This window comes from Staurois parvus, unplaced genomic scaffold (genome assembly GCF_062004578.1).
Source record: "Staurois parvus isolate SC_StPar_1 unplaced genomic scaffold, SC_StPar_1.0 ptg000236l, whole genome shotgun sequence".
Taxonomy (NCBI): Eukaryota; Metazoa; Chordata; class Amphibia; order Anura; family Ranidae; genus Staurois; species Staurois parvus.
In genome coordinates, this window is record NW_028318032.1 from 960,968 (window position 1) to 982,613 (window position 21,646).

At 39.0% G+C, this 21,646-nt stretch overlaps 1 protein-coding gene across 1 annotated transcript in view; it reads left to right on the plus strand.

Moving 5' to 3' along the window:
- MYOZ1 (myozenin 1) overlaps positions 1 to 14,440 on the plus strand; it is a 45,520-nt gene extending 31,080 nt beyond the window's left edge. Inside the window, exons 4-6 of the mRNA XM_089680197.1 lie at positions 6,748 to 7,015; positions 11,999 to 12,176; positions 13,769 to 14,440. Coding sequence (XP_089536323.1) covers positions 6,748 to 7,015; positions 11,999 to 12,176; positions 13,769 to 14,000 — 678 coding nt within the window. The 3' untranslated portion in view covers positions 14,001 to 14,440. The remainder of the gene's footprint in view (positions 1 to 6,747; positions 7,016 to 11,998; positions 12,177 to 13,768) is intronic.
- Positions 14,441 to 21,646: the final 7,206 nt, after the last annotated feature.

The window sequence follows — 21,646 nt, forward strand, 5'->3', positions numbered from 1 at the left end:
ATCTCTTCAGGGAAGCCTATCCTGCCCTCAGCTAATACTGGAATCTTCTACTCTTCCAACCAGTCCATCCCCCCCAGTTACTACCTTTTGTACCACTAGCATCTCCCTCCTAGATTGTAAGCTCCAAGGAGCAGGGCCCTCAAATCCCTCATGTATTGAACTGTATTGTTGCTGTATTGTCTCCCGTTATATTGTAAAGCACTGAGCAAACTGTTGGCGCCATATAAATCCTGTATAATAATAATAATATTTAAAGCTGAAATCTACACAGATGTACATTCATACAGCTCCATATTCCCTAAGACATCCTTAAAGTGAAACCGCACTGTATCTGAGCACCACAAACCAAAAATGCTATTTAATTAATTGTTAATATTCAAAGCAAACTCACCCATCCAGTCATGTCTCCATGCTAAGAAATCATTTTGAAAAACACCCTCTGGCATTTCTGGCAATGGCCATCTTGAGTAAGGGCAGATGGTACATGTAGCATTTGCTTCCTGAAATTAATCTTCTCTTAGCTCAGGCATTGGCTGAGCTGAGAATCTTCTCTCCCCTCCTGAAGACTGCTGGGACGTGTGACACCATTTGCCTAGGCATGGAAACCAGAAAGTAACTGAATAAATGTAAAAAAAAAGTTTAAAAACAAGTAGATATGATATACTTTCCTACCTATTTACTAATGCAGTTATGCTGAAAGGGTAACTCCGCTTTCCTTGTCAAAACATATCGCAACTAAAAAAATAATATAGAATATAAAACTGTGACACAAGCCATATTGGACTATATGGTTATTAAAAATGACCTTTCCTTTTTAATCTGCAGTGCTGTAATGTTCTGTAAAAAGCAATGTAATATGGCAACCTGGAGGCATTCTGTACACAGTTGGTGTATGGAACGCCCCACAGAAATGTAATTTCCTACTTGTGTGATTGGCTCACTGATTTTCCCAGTAGTCTGTATTAAAGTAGAAATTCGATTTTGGGCATTCTTGCGTCCCCTGCAACAAACTTTTCAGTTTTGATTTGATACTCCCAAAGTAAAGGGATTTAGACCCTGCCACTTTCCTCATTAGAACCCTGTAAGTGCAGCAGCTGATCACTAATGAAAGTCACTCCCACTTGCATTCACTTTGCACATGAACAAAGACAAACACACAGCTATTTTTTCAGAATAACAAAAGGTAGGAAAGTTTTTTTCTCAACAAAAGTGGAGTTACTTTTGAAGTGTAATGAGTATGCTAATAGGAGGAGAGAGCAGAGTGACATGGGATAAGCTCTTTGCATGTACTTCTTCTATTTCCTCAGTTTGAGGGTGAGGGTGGAGAGGAGACCTATAAGTGTTACATAACTGCAGCAGAAAAAAAACAAATGAGATCAGAGTTATGTAAATCTTTGTCAGGTAAAAGAGCTCCCTTATATGAATTTCATCTATATATTTAGCTGTTTGCCTAGATTTAAACTTTAAGTATGTAAAGGCAAAACTTTTTTTTTGTAGGTTTAGACAGAGTTGGGAAGGGTTTTCATTGCTGCCTGTGTCCTTGCTCGGGAAATTCACGCTCTATTTGTCTTGGTGAACACAGTCACTGAGACAGAAAGGTTCCATTACATTTTTGCCCTGTGTTAATGCACGTGTATTAACCCAAAATTGGATGTTTCGATTCACAAAATTTTTAAGGCAACATATTATGGTGCATTGTGCCTTGACTTATGCGGGATATACATGGCTCCTCTTTTTTTTCTCATTCGGCAATAACAGATTCCTGCATCCACACAGGCAAGGTAGCTGCAGGATTTCTCCCATTGTATTTCTTCAGCGAGGACTCTCCATTGTCAGTGTTGCATCCAATTGGCTGCAATGCGTTAATCAAAGGTTTTTCAGAGTGTCTGTTCAACAGATGTCAATCTAACAATTGACTTCTGTTGAACAGGGAGGGCTACACACAGATCAAAATGCAGCCGGACCCTGCTAAACCAGCCAAACTTCTTTTTGTATGTTCCCTGATTTAGTGCGTTAGGGTGCCATTCAAAATGCAAATGTTACTGCAATACAAAGCTACAAATGGGCCCTACCTGACAGGGAAACCAAAATTGTGGAACTGTCACCAGAACAAGAGCTAAGAGTAAGTCATCTAATGGGACAATCATTTCCTTCATTTTGGGTAGATTTCCTGATGTGCATCCAAGACACAAAATGAAGGGAAATTTCCTCCAGTTGGCAAAGCAGCAAAACAGCATTTATTTGATAAAGGTTTTATGCCATGAATATATATTTCAGTGTAACCATCACCACCCCCAGTGGACACATTCTCACCTTCCAAGGTGGACCTTAAAATAATAAAAGGTCTAATCACAGCATCTTCCCATTAAACTGGGAATAGCTCTCCCAAGGTTTAATCCTTGCCTACTTTATCCAAAACAAAAACTTTGGCCTGTCCAACTCTTATATACTTTGGCAATCTAAGGAACCCAAATGAAGTTTAGTAGATCTGCTGGGTGCAATTTTCTTGGACAATCTGTTGTATTCTTTATGAGATGCAAGAATGCATGCGGGACAAGGTATAGTGGTAAATGCTGGCATGGTATATGTACTATGGACATAAAGATGGCACTTCCATGCAATCATGAAAACATTCACCAGCTACAAATCAAATTAATTATTCCAGCATATCAGTGGGTGATAAACATTCATTCTCACAGCAGAATAAAGTGTCTATCTTCTTTTTCTAAAACATTCCCAGACCCGCTAATGTTATATATATTATAATTATGGTATAATATACTTCCTGAACTTAGCCTTTACCCTATTATTAATGTCACAATATGATTGTGCTATAACCAAATTTAAAAGTGCCTCACAGTTCTTAGAACATGCAAATTTCAATTATATTTGTGAATCATTTATTTTTGTAACAGGCTTTTTAACACTAATGATTTGGTCTATTGAAATAGTTGCAAATTCCTTTAAGGAACTGCATTTTTGATGTGATAAGATTTTTTACTATTAACATTGCTGTGATAATATTTCCAAAATGTATTTATAAAGCAGTGAATGTGACATTTACCAAACATTTGCTGCGGGTGAATCAACCACTGTAATTTAAAACACATGCATCAGTAAGCTACACTTGTGAATATTTAGTGAATGCCATAATCACTGATCCCATTTCTGGTAGCTTTTCCAGGTCTTCCAGCTGCCTGTGCAGGCAAACTGCAGGGCCTGGCATTCTCTGTAACCCCTTGGCTTCAGCTCTTTTGACTTAAGAGCGCAGGAGTCAAAGGCTTAAATCTCCCTCTTAATCTGGTCATACCCTATACATTCTAATTGCACAATCTCAGTACAATCTCTTTTAACTTACAAAAACTATGTAATATGAGGAGAAACCTAAGAAATCCATTCAGCTAGTCAAATCACAAATCAGATCATGCCAGTCCTTGTACTACATACAGTTGGTAAAGTGATATTAAAGTTAAAAATATATTTTTTAAAATAACAAACACGTTATACCTACCTGCTCTGTGCAATGGTTTTGCACAGAGCAGCCTGGATCTTCCTCTTCTCGGGTTCCCCGATGACGCTCCTGACCCTCCCTCCTGCCAAGTGCCCCCAGAGCAAGCAGCTTGCTCTGGGGGCACCCAAGTAGGCTCACTCCTGAACTGCTGCTCTGCACGTCCATTCACACAAAAAGTCACGGCTCAGCCCCACCCCCTCTCTCTCTTCATTGGCTCACTTGCTGTGATTGACAACAGCTCCTGCTGCTGTCTTAGCAAATGAGGAGAGAGAGTCTCCTGAGAGCCAAGGCTCTTGTGCACATTGCGGCTCACGTAAGTATTAGGGGGGTTGGGAATGCTACACACAGAAAGTTTGTGCATAGAAAGCATGAAGGAAAAAAAACCTTCGGTCTTTACAACCTCTTTAATAGTAAATCTAAAGGAGATTGTAGAATCAGATAGTATAGGACATGGCCAGCCTTAGAATCTTGTTATGCTCCATCATTTGCATAAGGGGCAGATTATGTTGAGTATTTCTGGTGATTCATTAATTTTTCAAATGTGTGCAATACATGTACAGTAGTTAAAGTTTTGTACGCTGAAATCTTATCTGCTGAAATTGGATCTGAAACTCCAATACTGGAAATAACCAAGCCAGTAACTTAAAACTGTACATTCATTCTGTGCAAATTAATTAGCTGTTGTGTGAATTTTCAGAATACAATAGCCTGGAAAGGGGGATTTGCCCATGCGTGTCTTTGGTATTTGGAATAAAAAATATAATAGTCTACGTCCAGCTACTGTATATAATGTATGACTTTCTCCCTTCATAATACAACAGTTTAACATAAATTCTAAACTGTAATGTGGTTTTAATACACAGTTTGGCTACATTCACACAGGCGCACATAGGAGGCCAGGGGCAAGAACCAGTAGATTCTTGCAAGTGGATCTAAATGCTGCATGCACGGTGCACAGTGGGTGAGATCTACTAAAACTGGAGCACAAAAAATCTGGTGCAGCTCTGCACAGGAACCAATCAGCTTCCAGGTTTTATTGTCAAGCTCAATTGAACAAGCTGAAGTTAGAAGTGGATTGGCTACCATGCACAGCTGCACCAGATTTTGAGTGCTCCAGTTTTACTAAATCTCCAGTGTGTGTGCAAACAGCAGCAGCTGTCAGAAATGGCTGTCAGATGTGTACAGACACATCAATGGCTGCCACTGCTGTTGTTCATATGTAACCGCTCATCTGAGCAGTACATGCAATTTGAGTCTCTGGCCAACCCTGGACACATACAGTGTGTGTCCATGGATGGCATTTCTGTGGAATTTCTGAGCACAAAAACCTGACCACAGCTAACTGGCCAGTTTGTATACAGCCATAGCACAGAGGACAGCTGCATCCAGAGGAGGCGTTTAACCTCCTCTGAATACAACAAACTTCCACCTCCCATCGTCCTTGAATGTAGCCTTATAGTTCACAGATCACAGCAAATAGTAAACATTGTTCCAATATTCCAATATGAGAAATTCTCTTGGAGCTTAGAGTAAACAGTAGCATCCAAGTGAACTGAAAGTGTTGCAGCTGCAAAGAATTGGGGTACTCCCAAAAAAACATAAACAGATGTGGGTACAAAGAACAGCACTCACCAGTAGGGATAAATGAAAAGAGAATAGAAACAGTTTTGCACTGGTTTGGGAGCAGATGTAAACAGTATGTCAGAATGTATTCAGTGGTTGCATAGTGCACACAAACAGTGAAGGAATCTATATCACAGAAGTATTTAGGCCATTTTCACACAATGGGTCTGATCAGTTTTGCCTGACAGTTTTTTCAGGCAGACCTGAGCGGGCCTTCCATTCACCCTGGACTGGAGGGTGTAAACAGACTTGAGTCTCTTGTATTAAAAGAGGTATAGACTCCAGAGAGAGAGATATATCATTTTACCCTGTACAAATCATTAGTAATACCTCATCTGGAATATGCAGTTCAGTTTTGGGCACCAATTCACAAAAAGAACATTGGGGAACTGAAGAAAGTACAGAGAATGGCAACTAAACTGATACGAGGCATGGAGGAGCTCAGCTATGAGGAAAGATTAGAGGAACTGAATTTATTCTCTCTTGAGAAGAGGATATTAAGGGGGGATATGATCAACATGTATAAATTCATCAGTGGATCATATAGTGAACTCGGTGTAGAGTTACTGACCCTAATGTCATCACAAAGGACAAGGGGGCACCCTTTACATCTGGAGGAAAAGCAATTTAATCTCCAAACACGGAAAGGTTTCTTCACAGTGAAAGCTGTGAAAATGTGGAATAGACTCCCTCAAGAGTTGGTTCTGGCCAGCTCAAAAAAGGCCTGGATTCTTTCCTAGATACACAGAATATAACTGGATACTAACATTTATAGGTAAAGTTGATCCAGGGAATATCCGATTGCCTCTCGGGGGATCAGGCAGGAATTTGTTTCCCAGCAGGAGCAATTTGGATCATGCTTTGCTGGGGGGTTTTTTCCTTCCTCTGGATCAACTGTGGGTGTAGGATTATAACTTTTTTTTTCTATGGTTGAACTGGATGGACTTAAGGGGCTTTCACAGCAGGTTGACTATTGATATACTGTACCTGTGCTATTGGGAAGGAGGCAGGAATGAGTGGCAGCAGTGAACGCTAAAGTGATGACAGAACTGGTGAATGGAGAGATACCCTTTTTCTACTTCACCCTGACCGTTGGACCCAACTTGTATAGGGAATACTTCTGTCCGCTGGGCTCTTATGAAAACCACTTTGGAACTAATGCCATCACTTTAGCGATCATTGCTACCACCACCCTTAGTAGGTACAGTGGCAACAATGTTCATTCTTTCACCTACCAGCTTTTAATCAGATCCTGTTAACTGATTATACACTTTAAGCAGCTTACAGTTATACAAGGTATGTTATTTTTCCCCCATCCAAATGAAATAATTTGTTAATGATGAAGCAAATGAATAATATATATGAATAAATAATGCAAGTGTGCATTCAATACCTACCATTTCATTTTCAACAGCGCTTTCCATAATTGTGTTTTTAAATGATTAGGGTTATATAAACCCAAATGATTTTAATAAAGTTCAATTAAAGGTTACATGCTGACAGTCGATTAATTTAACACCACTGTGAGTGATGGTATGAAAATAGATCTATGACAAATAGGTACTTGGTTTTATGAGTAAACAGTCTGTGATTAACTCTGGTATCTTCTGCAGGACCACTTCCAGAAGTTTATACCATCTGTTGGAGGACAGCTAGGGGTCGGTGGACAAACAGGTGTTGGTGGAGGTGGCTATGGATTAATACAAGGCAGTGTTCATCTGGTATCTAGTCTATCTGGAGGGCAACATGGAGCTGGAGGTCAGCACCCACCTGTTCCTCCACCAAAGCCAGGAAGTAAAGGTGGTGCAGGAGGTCAGCAAGGCACTGGTAGCCCTGGTGGACAAGGTGGCATCGGAAGTGTTGATGGTTCTGGAGGCAAAGGTAATTTTGTGATAATATCTCTAATACGCACTGAAACTATACACAGGTAAAACTAACACCTGACCCAAGAATATAGATTATTTAATATAACATTAAACTTCCAACTCCTAAAAATCTAAAACGCTCCTGAAATGCAGGTTACTTGCATGTACTGCAAAAAAAAAAAAAAAAGAAATTTCAACTTCCCAATGCTACCTATACATTGTATACTACACAGCTGGAATAATTGTTTGACTTTTGATAGGAGGGACCAGAATGCATCAGTTGCACTGGAAAAGCATTTTACTGAATTTGTAAATTGTGAACAATAAGTTGAGATGACTTAAACATAACATACAGAGGTTGGAGCGCTAAAGAAAACCTAAGGAGACCTTGGGGGGCATTTACTAAACCTGGAGCGTACAAAATCTGGTGCCGATCTACATAGAAACCAATCACCTTCTAAGTTTTATTGTCAAAGCTTAATTGAATAAGCTGAATTTAGAAGTTGATTGGCTATAATGCACAACTGCTCCAGTTTTAGTAAATATCCCCCTATGTTAGAAATACATGTACATACTTAGTTTTCAAAAGTATGCTGTTACAGACAGATATTGGAATGTTCTAGCAGTCAAAACGTCAAAACCCCCAGGAAATGAGGCTACCTCCCACCCCTTACATTCATAATGGACTGCCTCCCTGCCCAATTGTCTTGCATGGGGCAGGAAGGATTAGGCAAACTTCAGGAAGTGCTGAAGCCTCAGCTGTCAGAATGTCCCAGCATGCATACTCCAGGTATTATAGTATTCACAAACATAAAAATAAAAACATTGTGTGGCATATATAGCGTTATAGCATACTATAATCATATCGGCAGTGAAGCAGGGCACAACATAAAGCAGACCCTGCATGAAAATCCAGGGTCTGTTTATGCTGCAATATTCCCACACTACCTAAGTAAAAATGCACAATCAAATAATAAATACAAATATTTGCAAATAATAGTAAAGTTTACTCACGTACCCAGTTATCTCTCTATTGATGTTTGGATCTATAGCATTACCAGCAAATATTAATTATGCATATTCTTTTTTCTGACATAGGAGCTATTCTGTGATTCACATTATAATGCTGAAAATGCACGCTGAAGTCCAAAAGGCTAATCATAGGTTTCTGCTATGTTGCAATGGTTTGCAGGCATGTAGTATATGTGATTCATACAGCTAGTTAGATCAAATGCAAATATTACAAAACCTGCAGATGGTATCATAACAATAGATGCCATCTTGGCAGCATGTTTGGAGACTTGGCCATTGAGCAGAGACCTTAATGTTGTAATGTTAAAAAAAACTGCACTTTGTCTATGTGGGTTCACGTTAAAGCTAACCCCACAGCACCTTTTATGTACCTTTCCTGCTGTTCAATCCCAGTTGCAGCATATACAAGGCAAAGGATTCTTTATCCACTTCTATGTGATGGCAATGGTGAATTAGCAGCCAATTGTGAAGCAAGTAAAATGTTCCCATATACCCTAACGTACGGGGTATTTAACCCACAGTGGTGAACTGGGTGGTGGTGGAAAAAGGTGAGTACGGTGCTGTAAGGGCCCACATGAAAGTGAACCTGTTGTACCATCGCACGGATAAAGCACAGGCATGTAGGCCATGGTCAGCATTATTTATTTGTGTTCTACTAGGGATCACATCATTTTTGTAATAGCATCTCATCCTGATCAATTATGTGAAATGACTTCACTTTTGAAAGACTTAATTTTTCATGGAATACTATTCTCTGTTTTAATATGCCCATCCATGGACTATTTTGAAACTATAATAACTCAAAATCATCCCATGCATGTTTGTATGTTTCAATAGAAATACAGTAAACAAATGAAAAGAACACTTTAAAATGTGCAGGTTCAGATTATTTTCCACAACCAGTCTATTTCCATTTTGGATACTTTATAACTTTGGCCATCATAGATAAGAGCAGCAAAGTTTTAAAACATGACCTAATCGAATTAATTAATCTCTCATCATCGTATCAGTCAAGCGTAGCAATTAAGCTGGGTGATGGACCCAAAGCAACACGATCCCAGTTGGAATTTTGGCATACACAATGCAAGTCTCTATTTTCCTCTGCAGTATAATATTCTAATTGATTAGTGAAATGGGATTTTAACCTAGCATTTGCCAATCATTTCTTTTAGCAGAAAAAGTAATTATGAATTTGGTCATGTAGCTGCTAGGAATTACCCTTGGCACATTTTTATAAGGACAGGCTTGGAACACACAGGGAATGTAATAAAATTTTACCTTTAAAATCCAACTTATAATATTTTATGCTTCAGGTTGCTAATGGAAGTTTCCTAATTCTTCCAAAGATAAAACACACTGTGTGATCTATAGTGGAATTTTAATCTGCTACTGTACAGTAAACAAAACTAATAAGATTTTAGTTTCAGCTGTTCAAATTTTACTAGATGAGATAAAGCTAGTTTCCTTAGCCCTTGTATCTTAATTACACCCAGAAAACTCAACTTTTCAACATTACTTGTAACCTTGCTTTCATGGTTACATAGTTACATAGTTATATAGTTAGTCTGGCTGAAAAAAGACAAACGTCCATCCAGTTCAACCATAGAAAAAAAAAGTTATAATCCTACACCCACAGTTGATTGAGAGGAAGGCAAAAAAAACCCAGCAAAGCACAATCCAATTTGCTCCTGCAGGGAAAAAAATCCCTTCCTGATCCCGCGAGAGGCAATCGGATATTCCCTTGATCAACTTTACCTATCAATGTTAGTATCCAGTTATATTCTGTGTATCTAGGAAAGAATCTAGGCTTTATTTGAAGCAATCCACTGAGGTGGCCAGAACCAACTCTTGAGGGAGTCTTGTCCACATTTTCACAGCTGTGAAGAAACCTTTCCGTGCTTGGACATTACATTTCTTTTCCTCCAGACATAAAGAGTGCCCTCTTGTCCTCTGTGATGAGCTCAGGGTGAATTGCGCTACACCGAGTTCACTATATGAACCACTGATGTATTTATACATGTTGATCATATCTCCCCTTCTTGTATTGAGAACCCAACTCACAGAGTTTGTAACTCCAGCCTTACCCAAGAGAAGCTCTTATCACCGTTAGGGTATAAGAAACTACCTCATGCTGTAAGAAACTGACATGTTAGAGGGGCAAGCATGCTACAAGAGGCTGTCATTATAGAGACTAATTCCATGTTACAGAGTTGCTGAAAGGTTCATTGTCGGAGCACCAGGAGTGTTGCTATAACTGTACTCCTGGAGCTCAGCAAAACTGTCAGTTGTAAATAAAAGAGAGAAGTGGCATACACCTCGTTGGACGTAACCCATTGTAAGACAGCAAATCTAAATAGAAAGTTAATTCCTACAGTTCTTCTTTAATGACTGCTTCTAAATTACAAGAACCTGCTAGAGACTGCTTCCAAGTTATAACCTGCTAACTATGAGTAAAAGGCAAACTTTCTGATTTCTGACTTTGCATGTTAAAGCATATGTCAAGAGAAAGAAAAACATATTTTGTACATTTGTAAAAACAAACAATTTGGAAAATCTGTCCCTTAAAAACATATTGCAAGTACAGAATAACTATGTATAACTATATAAATGTATTGTGCTTCTACCTTTTGAGATCTGACATCCTAACCACGTAATGTCAGCCATGCTAGTTAGATTTTTATGGATTACAAAGATCACATCCCTTTTCTCATTTTTTTCCCTCCTCCTCATCTTCATAACCCCTCATCATGCACGGAAAGTTATCAGTTTACAAGATTTCTGACAGAATCAGCAGGTATTTTTGTGCACATATCAACAAGATAAAAAAAATGTTTCACTGGTATAGTTAGCAGACCAAAAGAGAGCAAATAAGAGAAGTTAATTTTGAGGGTTTACGTACACTTTAAAAAGGAACTTTAGCTTAATAAAAAAAATAAGCAGCTACAAATACTGTAGTTGACAATTAAAATCAGGTACTTTCCAGTGCCTGAGGTCCAGCACTGTCTTTCCATGGCCCTTTCTTCTTGGATACAGGAGCCAGCTTCCCACTGCACATGTGCAAGCTTGTGCAGAGCATTGTGAATGGTCCTGCAGCCTCCTGGGACATGTGATGTGTCCCAGGACTGTGGGAGGGTGATGGGACAGGGCAAGGGATGTCCTTCTCCATCCTTCATAATTTTATTCTCCTTATCTAGCAAAATCTTGCTAGTAGAGAAAAGCAAATCATGATGTCAAAACTGATATTCCACTTGAACTATGCAAATTTTTGTATATTTACAAATCTTCCCTAATCCACCAGGTGATTTAATGCTCTCCTACTCTGAGTGAATAGATGCCTTCCTAGATCATTTCTGCACATAGTGGACTGTGGGGCAGAATTTATGGCAAAATATGTATGTATACATAATGCTTTGAAGCTGGTTAGATAATTTTTAAAAAGTAGATCTGTATTGGTTTTCTCACTTTCTGATTGCAAGGTGGAAAATCAAGAGGACTGTTGCTCCTGCTACTACATAAAAGTGTGAGCACAGGAATACAGAAGAGGACTAACAAGGGTTTCGTGGGACTAATTTACTAGTAAACTTTGAGTGTGATTAAAATTTAAAAATCTGCAAATATCCAACCCCAGAAAGGATGAATAAGGCTTATCTATGGCATTTTCCACTACCTAATTCTGCTTGCTAGAGCTTTATTTACACTCCAACAGATGTAAATTGTTACTGTACAGCAACCAGAAGCAGCATATACAAATGTATTATTTTAATGGTATCCAACAGAACACTGCCCCTATGCCGGTCCTATTGTACTACTTTTATGCCTTGTTCATTAATTTTGCTTCCTTTTATTCTGCTACTCCCTTTTCTGTAGTTTTTGCTTTTCTGGAAGAAATTTATATTTCTCTGTTTGCCTTTTGCCCCTCTTTGACAAAAATACTTTATTTCATGGTTTACCCATTGTATCATTTCAGATGGTCAGTCAGGACAGCCAGGAAGTGAAGGTGGAAAACAGATCACTATATTTAAGACCTACCTTTCTCCATGGGACAAAGCCATGGGAATTGACCCACAACAGGCAACTAAACTTAATGTCAACTTGTTGGAATATGGTAGCAAGGCTGATCTTTGCAAATACAAATCATTTAATAGGTAAGAACAACAGTCTTAATTTTACCAATCCAAGCCATTACAAAGCATACATATTAGATGGCATGTGTTTATTACGAAACAATGTATCACAGGTTGCTGGTTAGACATTTTGTATTAGACATTTTGTATTAGACATTTTGCGATTCCTTAATTGTATCATTCAATTTAAAGCGCATGTATAGCCGAAACCTTTAGGGAAAAATTAGAGCCTTTGTCAAGTTTATATCGGTGTGTCCATGCTGGGTTGATTCACGGTCTCCATTTGTCCTAATGACTATTTTGACTGTGACAGAAAGTGATGGGAGATTCAAAGTTTTACAGTTCCCAACAGCTGTGAGGTTATTTGGCCCAATGAGGACACATGTTCTAGTGACAGAAGTGTAAGAGGGGAATGCCCCTAACTTTTGAGAGATTTTCTCTTATTTCCTGTTGCATCTTTAGGACAAGAAGGGAAATCTTCCCAACAAGAAAGAGCAAAAAATAAACTGCCATGGGTATAACCCTTCTCTGCTCTATCCAACACTAAAAATGTTTGGCCTATACATCCATTTAAGTCTGTCATATGCTGCACTTTAGATGGAGAGTATTCATACATTTTTCTACATGACTACAGGATCATTTGTAATTTGTAGACAGCATACAATGCATACCTTCTAAAGCTAGAATTCTTTCATGTCATTATCTTGAATATGCAATTACATTTGGGCACAGGTCATTAAATGGTTTCCTGGAACTGGAATGAATGCAGAGTAACACACCTGAATCAATATGGGGTACGGAGGACATTAACTGTGAGGAAGGATTAACTGTAGTGAATTTATTATCCTTAAGAAAAGTGATTATTGGAATACGTTTTATTTGTATCCTTTTATACTTGTTGTTTACCCAAAATTGATTTGAAACATTCAGTTATTTTCTGTGTCTTTTGTTGACAATGCTTTCTCTGAATTTATGTGCAGGAAAGTGGACCTCAGCACTCATTATTCTCAGATCTGCAATTCATTTCATGAGCTTTTTTCACTATATAACTTTTGGGCAAACTATCAGGGGAGGCTACACAATAAGTCTTGACTCCACCTCCCTGTAGTGGTCCTATTTAGACCACATGCCATGTAGTGCGGTTGCATATTCCCTGCTGCAATGTCCATACAAAAGGGCAGTAAGCATTCCAATAGACTTTATGGGGTTTATTTACTAAAGCTGGAGAGTCCAAAATCAGACTCCCTTCTGCATAGAAACCAATCAGCTTCTAACCTCAGCTTGTTCAATGAAGCTTTGGCAATGAAACCTGGAAGCTGATTGGTTACTATGCAGAAGTGAGTCTGATTTTGCACTCTCCAGCTTTAGTAAATAAACCCCTATGAGTCCATACCGCTCATCATGGGATCACTTCTCGTCATAAGAAGGCAAAAGGTGATCAAAGCTGCAGGTCATGACATCCAACAAAAGTGACTGGTTTTAATTAGCCATACATTTTAAGTCATTTTGTATATAATAAAAGCAGTAATACCTCTTTAAAAATGTTTAAGTATATTTGTGAAATTAATAAAATGTTTTAGTCTAACTGGGCTTATATTATCGTCTGCCTGTAGGACAGCAATGCCTTTTGGAGGGTATGAAAAAGCATCAAAACTGATGACCTTTCAGATGCCTGAATTTGATGCTGGACCTGAACCTGAGCCTGTGACTGTCTTCAACCCGAATGTCACCGACAGACCGTCCTTCAACAGGACACCAATCGGATGGTTGGGATCTGGTGACACCACAAACTACAACATTGAACTTAATGTGTTGCCTGTTGGTGGTGAAACGGATGAACTCTAAAGTGATCAACCTACAAGACAAAAAAAAAAATTTGTAGCCTGTAGGTGTTAAAGAATTTACGAATGTGACCTGTTCCCCTGGCCCTCAATCACTGGAAATGTGTGATACAATATCAGCCACTGGTACAGGTCACATCAACGCCACATACTAATGTGTTTGTCCATAAAGCAGCCAGGCTTCCCTCTGTATGTTAATGTAAAAACATAGCTCTTTGCGGTGGTGTTTCTTAAAATGGAAAGCAAGAAAAATTTAAGCTGGTTAGTAAGAGAGGATTGAGATAATGTACTACAATAGATAGAAAATGGAATGAAAGCTTAATGTTTTGTATACAGTGGCAAAAGGGACAGACTGCAAACATGTAATCTATATTCTCCTCAAAATCCATGCTTAATACTAAATATTTTTCATTAGTATATCTGAATAAACACATACCGAACCTACAGTATCAAGCCGTCTTTGTTTTAAGAGAATACAAATTAAACCACATTTAAAAACGAAGTTGCTCAAGTAACTTTAAAATAAACCACAGAGTAAGGGACTCTTTCACCAACTTGAAAAATTGCAAGCAAAAGCCCAGAAGGACTGAATATTTAAATTGTATTTCCACATTTGCAACCGAATTGAGATAACAAATACTTTATATTTGTTACAGGTTCTTATTGACATAGCATAAAATATTTAGAAATTGCTGCTTAGCTTTTTACTTGCTCATACATTTTACTCCTAAAGTGAATTTTCCTGTGGAATTTTCCTGTGGATGTTGAGTTAATGTGTACCATATTTAACCCTGTCTATACTGTGCTGACAGATTTTCATTATCAGTAACCTAGATTTGAACAATGTCTGCCCTAACAAAGGGTTAAAGACTTAGACGCTGGTCTCCTGCATTATATGTTAAATAATGATAGTTCAGTGTGTCCCCAGTCTGTGTGGGGACAGAGACACTGTGACAATCCGCAAAAATGTTTGCAATGTGCCATGGGCATAAAAGGGAAGAAATATTTAAAACAATTTTGTATGCTGTATAAATGGGAACACGTAAAAACATAGAATAAGAATTTCACAAATTTGACTAAAAAAGTTCAAATACACTTCCAATACTTACTTGCAGTATTTTTTTCCTTGTCGTAACAAAAATGAATACAAAGGAATGTGCTTAAACAGTAAAACACACTACACAGCACACAATTAACCCTTTGATCGCCCCAGATGTTAACCCCTTCCTGCCCAGTGTCATTAGTATAGTGTCAGTGCTTTTTATTAGCACTGATCACTATTAGTGTCACTGGGGATGTCAGTGACAGTTAGTCAGTTCCCCCTCAGTGTCAGAATGCCTGCCGCAGTCCCACTCTAAGTCGCTGATTGCCGCCGTTACTAGTAAAAAAAAAAAAATCCAGTATATATACACCGCCATTTGTAAACGCTATAACTTTCACATAAACCAATTAATTTACATGTATTGGGATTTTTTTTTAGCAAAGACGTAGCAGAATACATTTTGGCCTAAATTTATGATGAAATTTGATTTTTTTAAAAATGTTTCTGGACATGTTTAATAGCAAAAAGTCAAAAATATAGTTTTTTTTTGTTTATAGCGCAAGAAATAAAAATGCAGAGGGGATCAAATACCACTGAAAGAAAGCTCCATTTGTGGGAAAAAAAGGACATAAGTTTCACTTGGGTGCTGTGTTGCATGACCGCGCAATTGTCAGTTAAAGTAACGCAGCGCTGTATCGCACAAATTGGCCAGGTCAGGAAGGGGGGTAAATACTCTGGCGGGCAAGTGGTTAATGATATATTTTATTACCACACCTCTGAGCTGTGCAGCTAGCAGCAGTTGGAAAGCCAAATATAATATTATAGCCACCGATTGGCTGATTCCGAATCGCTCTACATAGTCCCCTCCCTCCCTGCCATATATTTTCCCTCTTCTGGGATTGTCTAATTAGTGTCTGTGCTGGCCCAACATTATTGCCCCTCACCTTCACCTCCCTACATATGCTTTTATATAGGAGCTAGAGAAGGAAGGAAGGTGAGTACTGTAGATTGTCACTTGAATGACAGCTCTGAGTTTGCTGCAGCTACCGCCTTCACATGATGCCACCACTCAGCAGCAGTCTTAGGGATTTTACATGTCTACAAAAGGGAGGATTTTACCTGTAAATAACATGCCTTAAATACATTAAGTGCACATACAGTATATTGTGGGAAAATTGTAATTTAAATAAAGAGTTTGGCAACAGGGTCTCTTTAAGATATTGATTAATTTTTGTTCTGCCACCCCCTTCCTCACCAACACAACCACCATTCAAATAAACCAATAGGGGTGGGCATGCTATAAATTTGTGGGATTTCATCTTGGTAGTGCCTTAAAAGCAATTCCAGATAGCAAGATAAACTAATCATCAAATTAAGGCTAAACAGAAAACAGTGCAAATATGCTCAAGGTATAAGTAAACCATTAAGGTCTTTTATTTGCTTCCCATTTGTCTTTTATGTATACCATTAAATGTAGTTTATTATATCTCTTTGATAAGTGAAAAAATACCCATTGATCCATCCTGACAGATATCATGTGGGATGATAACTTCCTGTGCATTCTGCCTGTGCTAAATGTTACTTTAACCACTTCAATACAGGGCACTTATACCCCCTTCCTGCCCAGGCCAATTTTCAGCTTCAGCGCTGTCGCAGTTTGAATGACAATTGCGGTCAGGCAACACTGTACCCATATGAAATTTTTATCATTTTTTTCACACAAATAGAGCTTTCTTTTGGTGGTATTTAATCACCACTGAGTTTTTATTTTTTGCTAAATAAAACAAAAAACATTTAAAACTTTTGAAAAAAAACGCACTTTTCTTAATTTCTGTTATAAAATTTTGCAAATAAACAACATTTCTTCATAAATTTAGGTCAAAATTTATTCTGCTACATTTCTTTCATGAAAATAATAATTGAATTTGTATTTTTTTTTCAAATGTTTCTAATTTTTTATTACATTTTATTTCAGCACACTGTGACCAAAGCAATACAATGTTACCATAGTAACATTGAACTACTCTGGGCAAGTGATCAGGATTTTTTTTTTTAAACACACTCTGATTGCTAATACCAATGTATTTCACTGATATTTGCAATCATTGTTACTGAATGAAACTGATTCATTCAATCTTTTGTTGTGATTAGCTGTGATTGGGCAAAGCTGATCACATGATACAGATGTGCTGTGATTGGCCCTGTCTGTATCATGTGACTGCCTTGACCAGTCACAGCTAACAACATAATTGTATACAATGGATGGCATGTCAGGAAGCCATCCATTGTATACAATTGGCATGTGATCTGTTGTGATTGTTCACAGTGGTCATATGACATTTGCAACGGGCTGGTGTAGTGGTATGTCATTGGCTGTGTCCCGTGGACACAGCCGGTGACAGATCGCACCGCTGTGCGGCCCCACGGCCATGTGAGCGGCTTGTTTTGACAGGACGTCAACAGGACGTAACCAGAATATGTAATCAGATAGGGAGTAATGGTAATATGCAGCTTACAAAACAGGTGCAAAGTTAGAAGCAATAATGCAAACAGGTTTAGGATAGCAAAGAGCAAGCATACACTGCAGAATAATACCAAAGTGGTTATTAAATATACGCAAACATGGACTCCTTCCAGCAATGTCACTGACTTCGTCAGGGTAATATTTGGTATCATAGCATGGTATCTATAAGATTCTATAACAATAGTGTCTGAGAATCGCTAAAACAGTTCTGATCATAACAGCTGCTTGTGATTCTCCTCATAAACAGAATCCCTCTCAGTAAAGTCCAGGGCAGCTCTGGTAACACAGGTGAACAGCTGGAGTGATCCAAGGAAAAAAGGGCCACCCTACTTGGTATTAAGTACTCTGGTAACATTTGTGGATGTACTCCCAACAGTAGCTGGGTCTTCTGAAGAAACTGCATGCTATTAGGCATCTGTCTGGTTGTTTGTTCACCAGGTCTATATCATTTAGCATTTTTCTCTGTGAATTACAGAACACCTCTGTAATTCTAACACACATCCAGTACTATGGTGACAATGTTCTCCAGCATAGATACAGTACATTGAATGAGCATAATCACCCTAGGACAGGAAGCTTGTTACTGACGGGATTACCAGGTCAAAATAAAAGGGAAAAATTCTGAAAAACAATACTAATGTTGAAGCCACATTTAAGGTCTAGTAAGCTGCAATATACACGATCTTTGCTTTTGGGTTTAGATACAGTTAAAGCAGGGCCACCTTTAATATTGATTGGACCCTGGGCAAACACTTTTTTGGGGGCCCCCTAGCCATCCCCAACTCTGAGACATACAATAAATAGCAGATAGACTCAAAATCAGTTTACTGCAACAGATTTGGCAGCAATTGATTGCCAGATGTTACAGCATTTCATTACAACTCACTGATTCCTAGAGGTTACAGCACGCATTACAGCTCACTGATCAATTGCTAGAGCTTACAACACATAATTTCTGCTTGCTGATTGGTTGTTAGAGGTTACTGCACGTCATTTCTGCTCACTGATTAATTGCTAGACGGTACTGCATATCTTTACCGCTCACCCATTGGTTCTGCACATCATTACCACTCACTGATTGGTTGCTAGAGGTTACTACACATCATTACTGCTCATTAATTGGTTTCTAGAGGTTACTGCACATCATTACAGCTCACTGATTGGTTGCTAGAGGTTACAGCACACAATATTCTCCCTTTCTGCACACCACAGACTGCAGAGGGGACAAGACCCACCAATAGACAGAAAATTCTAAAAGTTGTTATTAGCAATGAGCATAGCAGAGAATACACAACTATGAAGGTTGACTGAGTGCAGGTAGGAACAGAGGCCAATGTGAGCAGCATCTCCGAGGATGGGCTGCCAAGGTACATAAATAGTGTAGGGTTGAAGGGGCACTATGTACAGACTGCAGGGTTAAGGGGTGCACTTTGTATGTAGTACAGGGTTGAAGGGTGCGCTGTACATGGAGTGCAGGGTTGAGGGGTGCGCTATGTATGAAGTGCAGGGTTGAGGGGTGCACTGTGTATGGAGTTCGGGGTACACTGTGTATGGAGTGCAGGGTTGAGGGGTGTGCTGTGTGTGGAGTGCAGGATTGAGGGGTGCACTGTGTATGGAGTGCAGGGTTGAGAGGTGTGCTGTGTACATCCAAGTTCTCCCCACCCCCCCTTCCCAAGTACAAACCTCTCTTCTTACAGATTTAATTTAAGAGCTCACCCACTGAAAACACAGACACACGCATACACACACACATACACTCAGAAACACAGATACACACACACTCAGAGAGACACACACACATAGACAAACACACATACACACACTCAGACACATACACACACACAGACACGCACACAGAGATACACACACATATACACAGACTCACATACCTGTACACACGCACACCACACTCAGACACACACATACACACACACACAGATATACACACACACACATACACAATTTTCACAGTGGGGCTGCAGAGGAATACTTACAGTGTATCCATGCAGGCTGCCAGTGAGGAGGAGTTTCTGCCTGTGTGGATTCACCGCCCCCTCCCTCCTCTGCTCTCCTATGGAGATCGATGTGTAGAGCAGGGAGGGTTCTGAGTGGCTGCTGGGAGAGCTCCTTATAAGCTGTCACTTGTAAATACAGAAGTGAGCAGTGCAGGAGGTGGTGGAAGGCTGAAAAAAAAAACCCCATGTGGGCAGTGTGGGCTCAGGGGGAAGCTGCTTTGGGCCCCACAACAATGACTGGGCCCTGGGCAGCTGCCCCTTTGCCCCATGTTAAAGACGGCCCTGAGTTAAAGACTGAACATGGACTTTGCCAAGGTAAGGAAAGCAACATGTTCAGTTTAATGTTTCCTTCGCTATCAGCAAATACATACTTTCTCAATTTAGCTACCTGGAGGGAGCAAAGGAAGCCATGTGAACGTTTCTCTAGTTGGAGCTTTCTCCCTATCCCCAAGTGACATTTGTGCCATTGGCCAAGCACCAAAAGCTCTCACATGAAAAGAAGGAGAGTGAACCTATACTCCTCCATACCTGAAACAACTGGCCCCCATCTCCGGGGGCTAAATACAGAGATGGGGAGCCTGAAGAAAGGTGAGTATGTGCTACTAGCAAGGTGCATGAAATCAAACCTTAAGAGTGATGAAGGTGTATGACCAACAACTGTGCTGAATATATAAACAAGTGATAAATATCACTATTAAATAAATGATGACTGTGTATAACCACATAAACTACGCTGCCACTTTAAAAGTAAAAAAATCATCAAGAAAAACACTATAACGAGTATTTAAGTGGCACATAAATCAATATTCTGTGCAAAAGAACAGTGAAAATATATAAAAGTGAAAAAAAAATTAAACTAAAAAAAAAATATATTAAAATTAAAAAATAATATTCTATAATGAAAACAAAGTCCAAATAAATCAGTCTAAAAGACGATCACCACATGAACAAATCTTGTGCAAAATAAATGAATACATACAGTTGTTTTCAAAATAATAGCAGTGTGTTGAAAAAAGTGAATAAAGCTCAAAATCCTTCTAATAGCTTTTATTTCCATACACACAAATGCATTGGGAACACTACACATTCTATTCCAAATCAAAACATGGAGGAAAAATCTATCAAATTTGTGTTGTTCCTCTAAAAAAATTGAAGAAAAGTGAATATTAGACTGTTCAAAAAAATACATTCACTATATAAACTGAAAAATGTTTGAAGATTCCATAACACTCCATAACTTCAATCTTGTTGGTCCGGAACCAAGATGTTGCACGTTTACTGGTGTGTTTGGGGTCGTTGTCTTATTGGAACACCCATTTCAAGGGCATTTCCTCTTCAGCATAAGGCAGCGTGACCTCTTCAAGTATTCTGATGTATTCAAACTGATCCATGATCCCTGGTATGCGATAAATAGGCCCAACACCGTAGTATGAGAAACATCCCCATATCGTGATGCTTGAGCAACCATGCTTCACTGTCTTCACAGTGTACTGTGGCTTGAATTCAGTGTTTGGGGGTCGTCTGACAAACTTTCTCCAGCCACTAGACCCAAAAAGAACAATCTTACTTTCATCAGTCCACAAAATGTTGCGCCATTTCTCTTTAGGCCAGTCAATGTGCTCTTTGGCAAATTGTAACCTCTTCAGCACATGTCTTTTTTTCAACAGTGGGACTTTGCGGGGGCTTCATGCATTTAGCTTGGCTTCACATAGGCGTCTTCTAATTGTAACAGTACTCACAGGTAACTTCAGACCTTCTTTGATCTTCCTGGAGCTGATTGTTGGCTGAGTCCTTGCCATTTTGGCTATTCTTCTATCCATTCGAATGGTAGTTTTTCGCTTTCTTCCACGTCTTTCAAGTTTTGGTTGCCATTTTAAAGCATTTGCAATAATTTTTGCTGAGCAGCCTATCATTTTCTGTAATTCTTTATATGTTTTCCCCTCTCCAATCAACTTTTTAATCAAGGTACGCTGTTCTTTTGAACAATGTCTGGAACAACCCATTTTCCTCAGAATTTCAGAGAGAAATGCACTGTAACCAGCATGTACAACATTTGCTGCCTTCCTTCC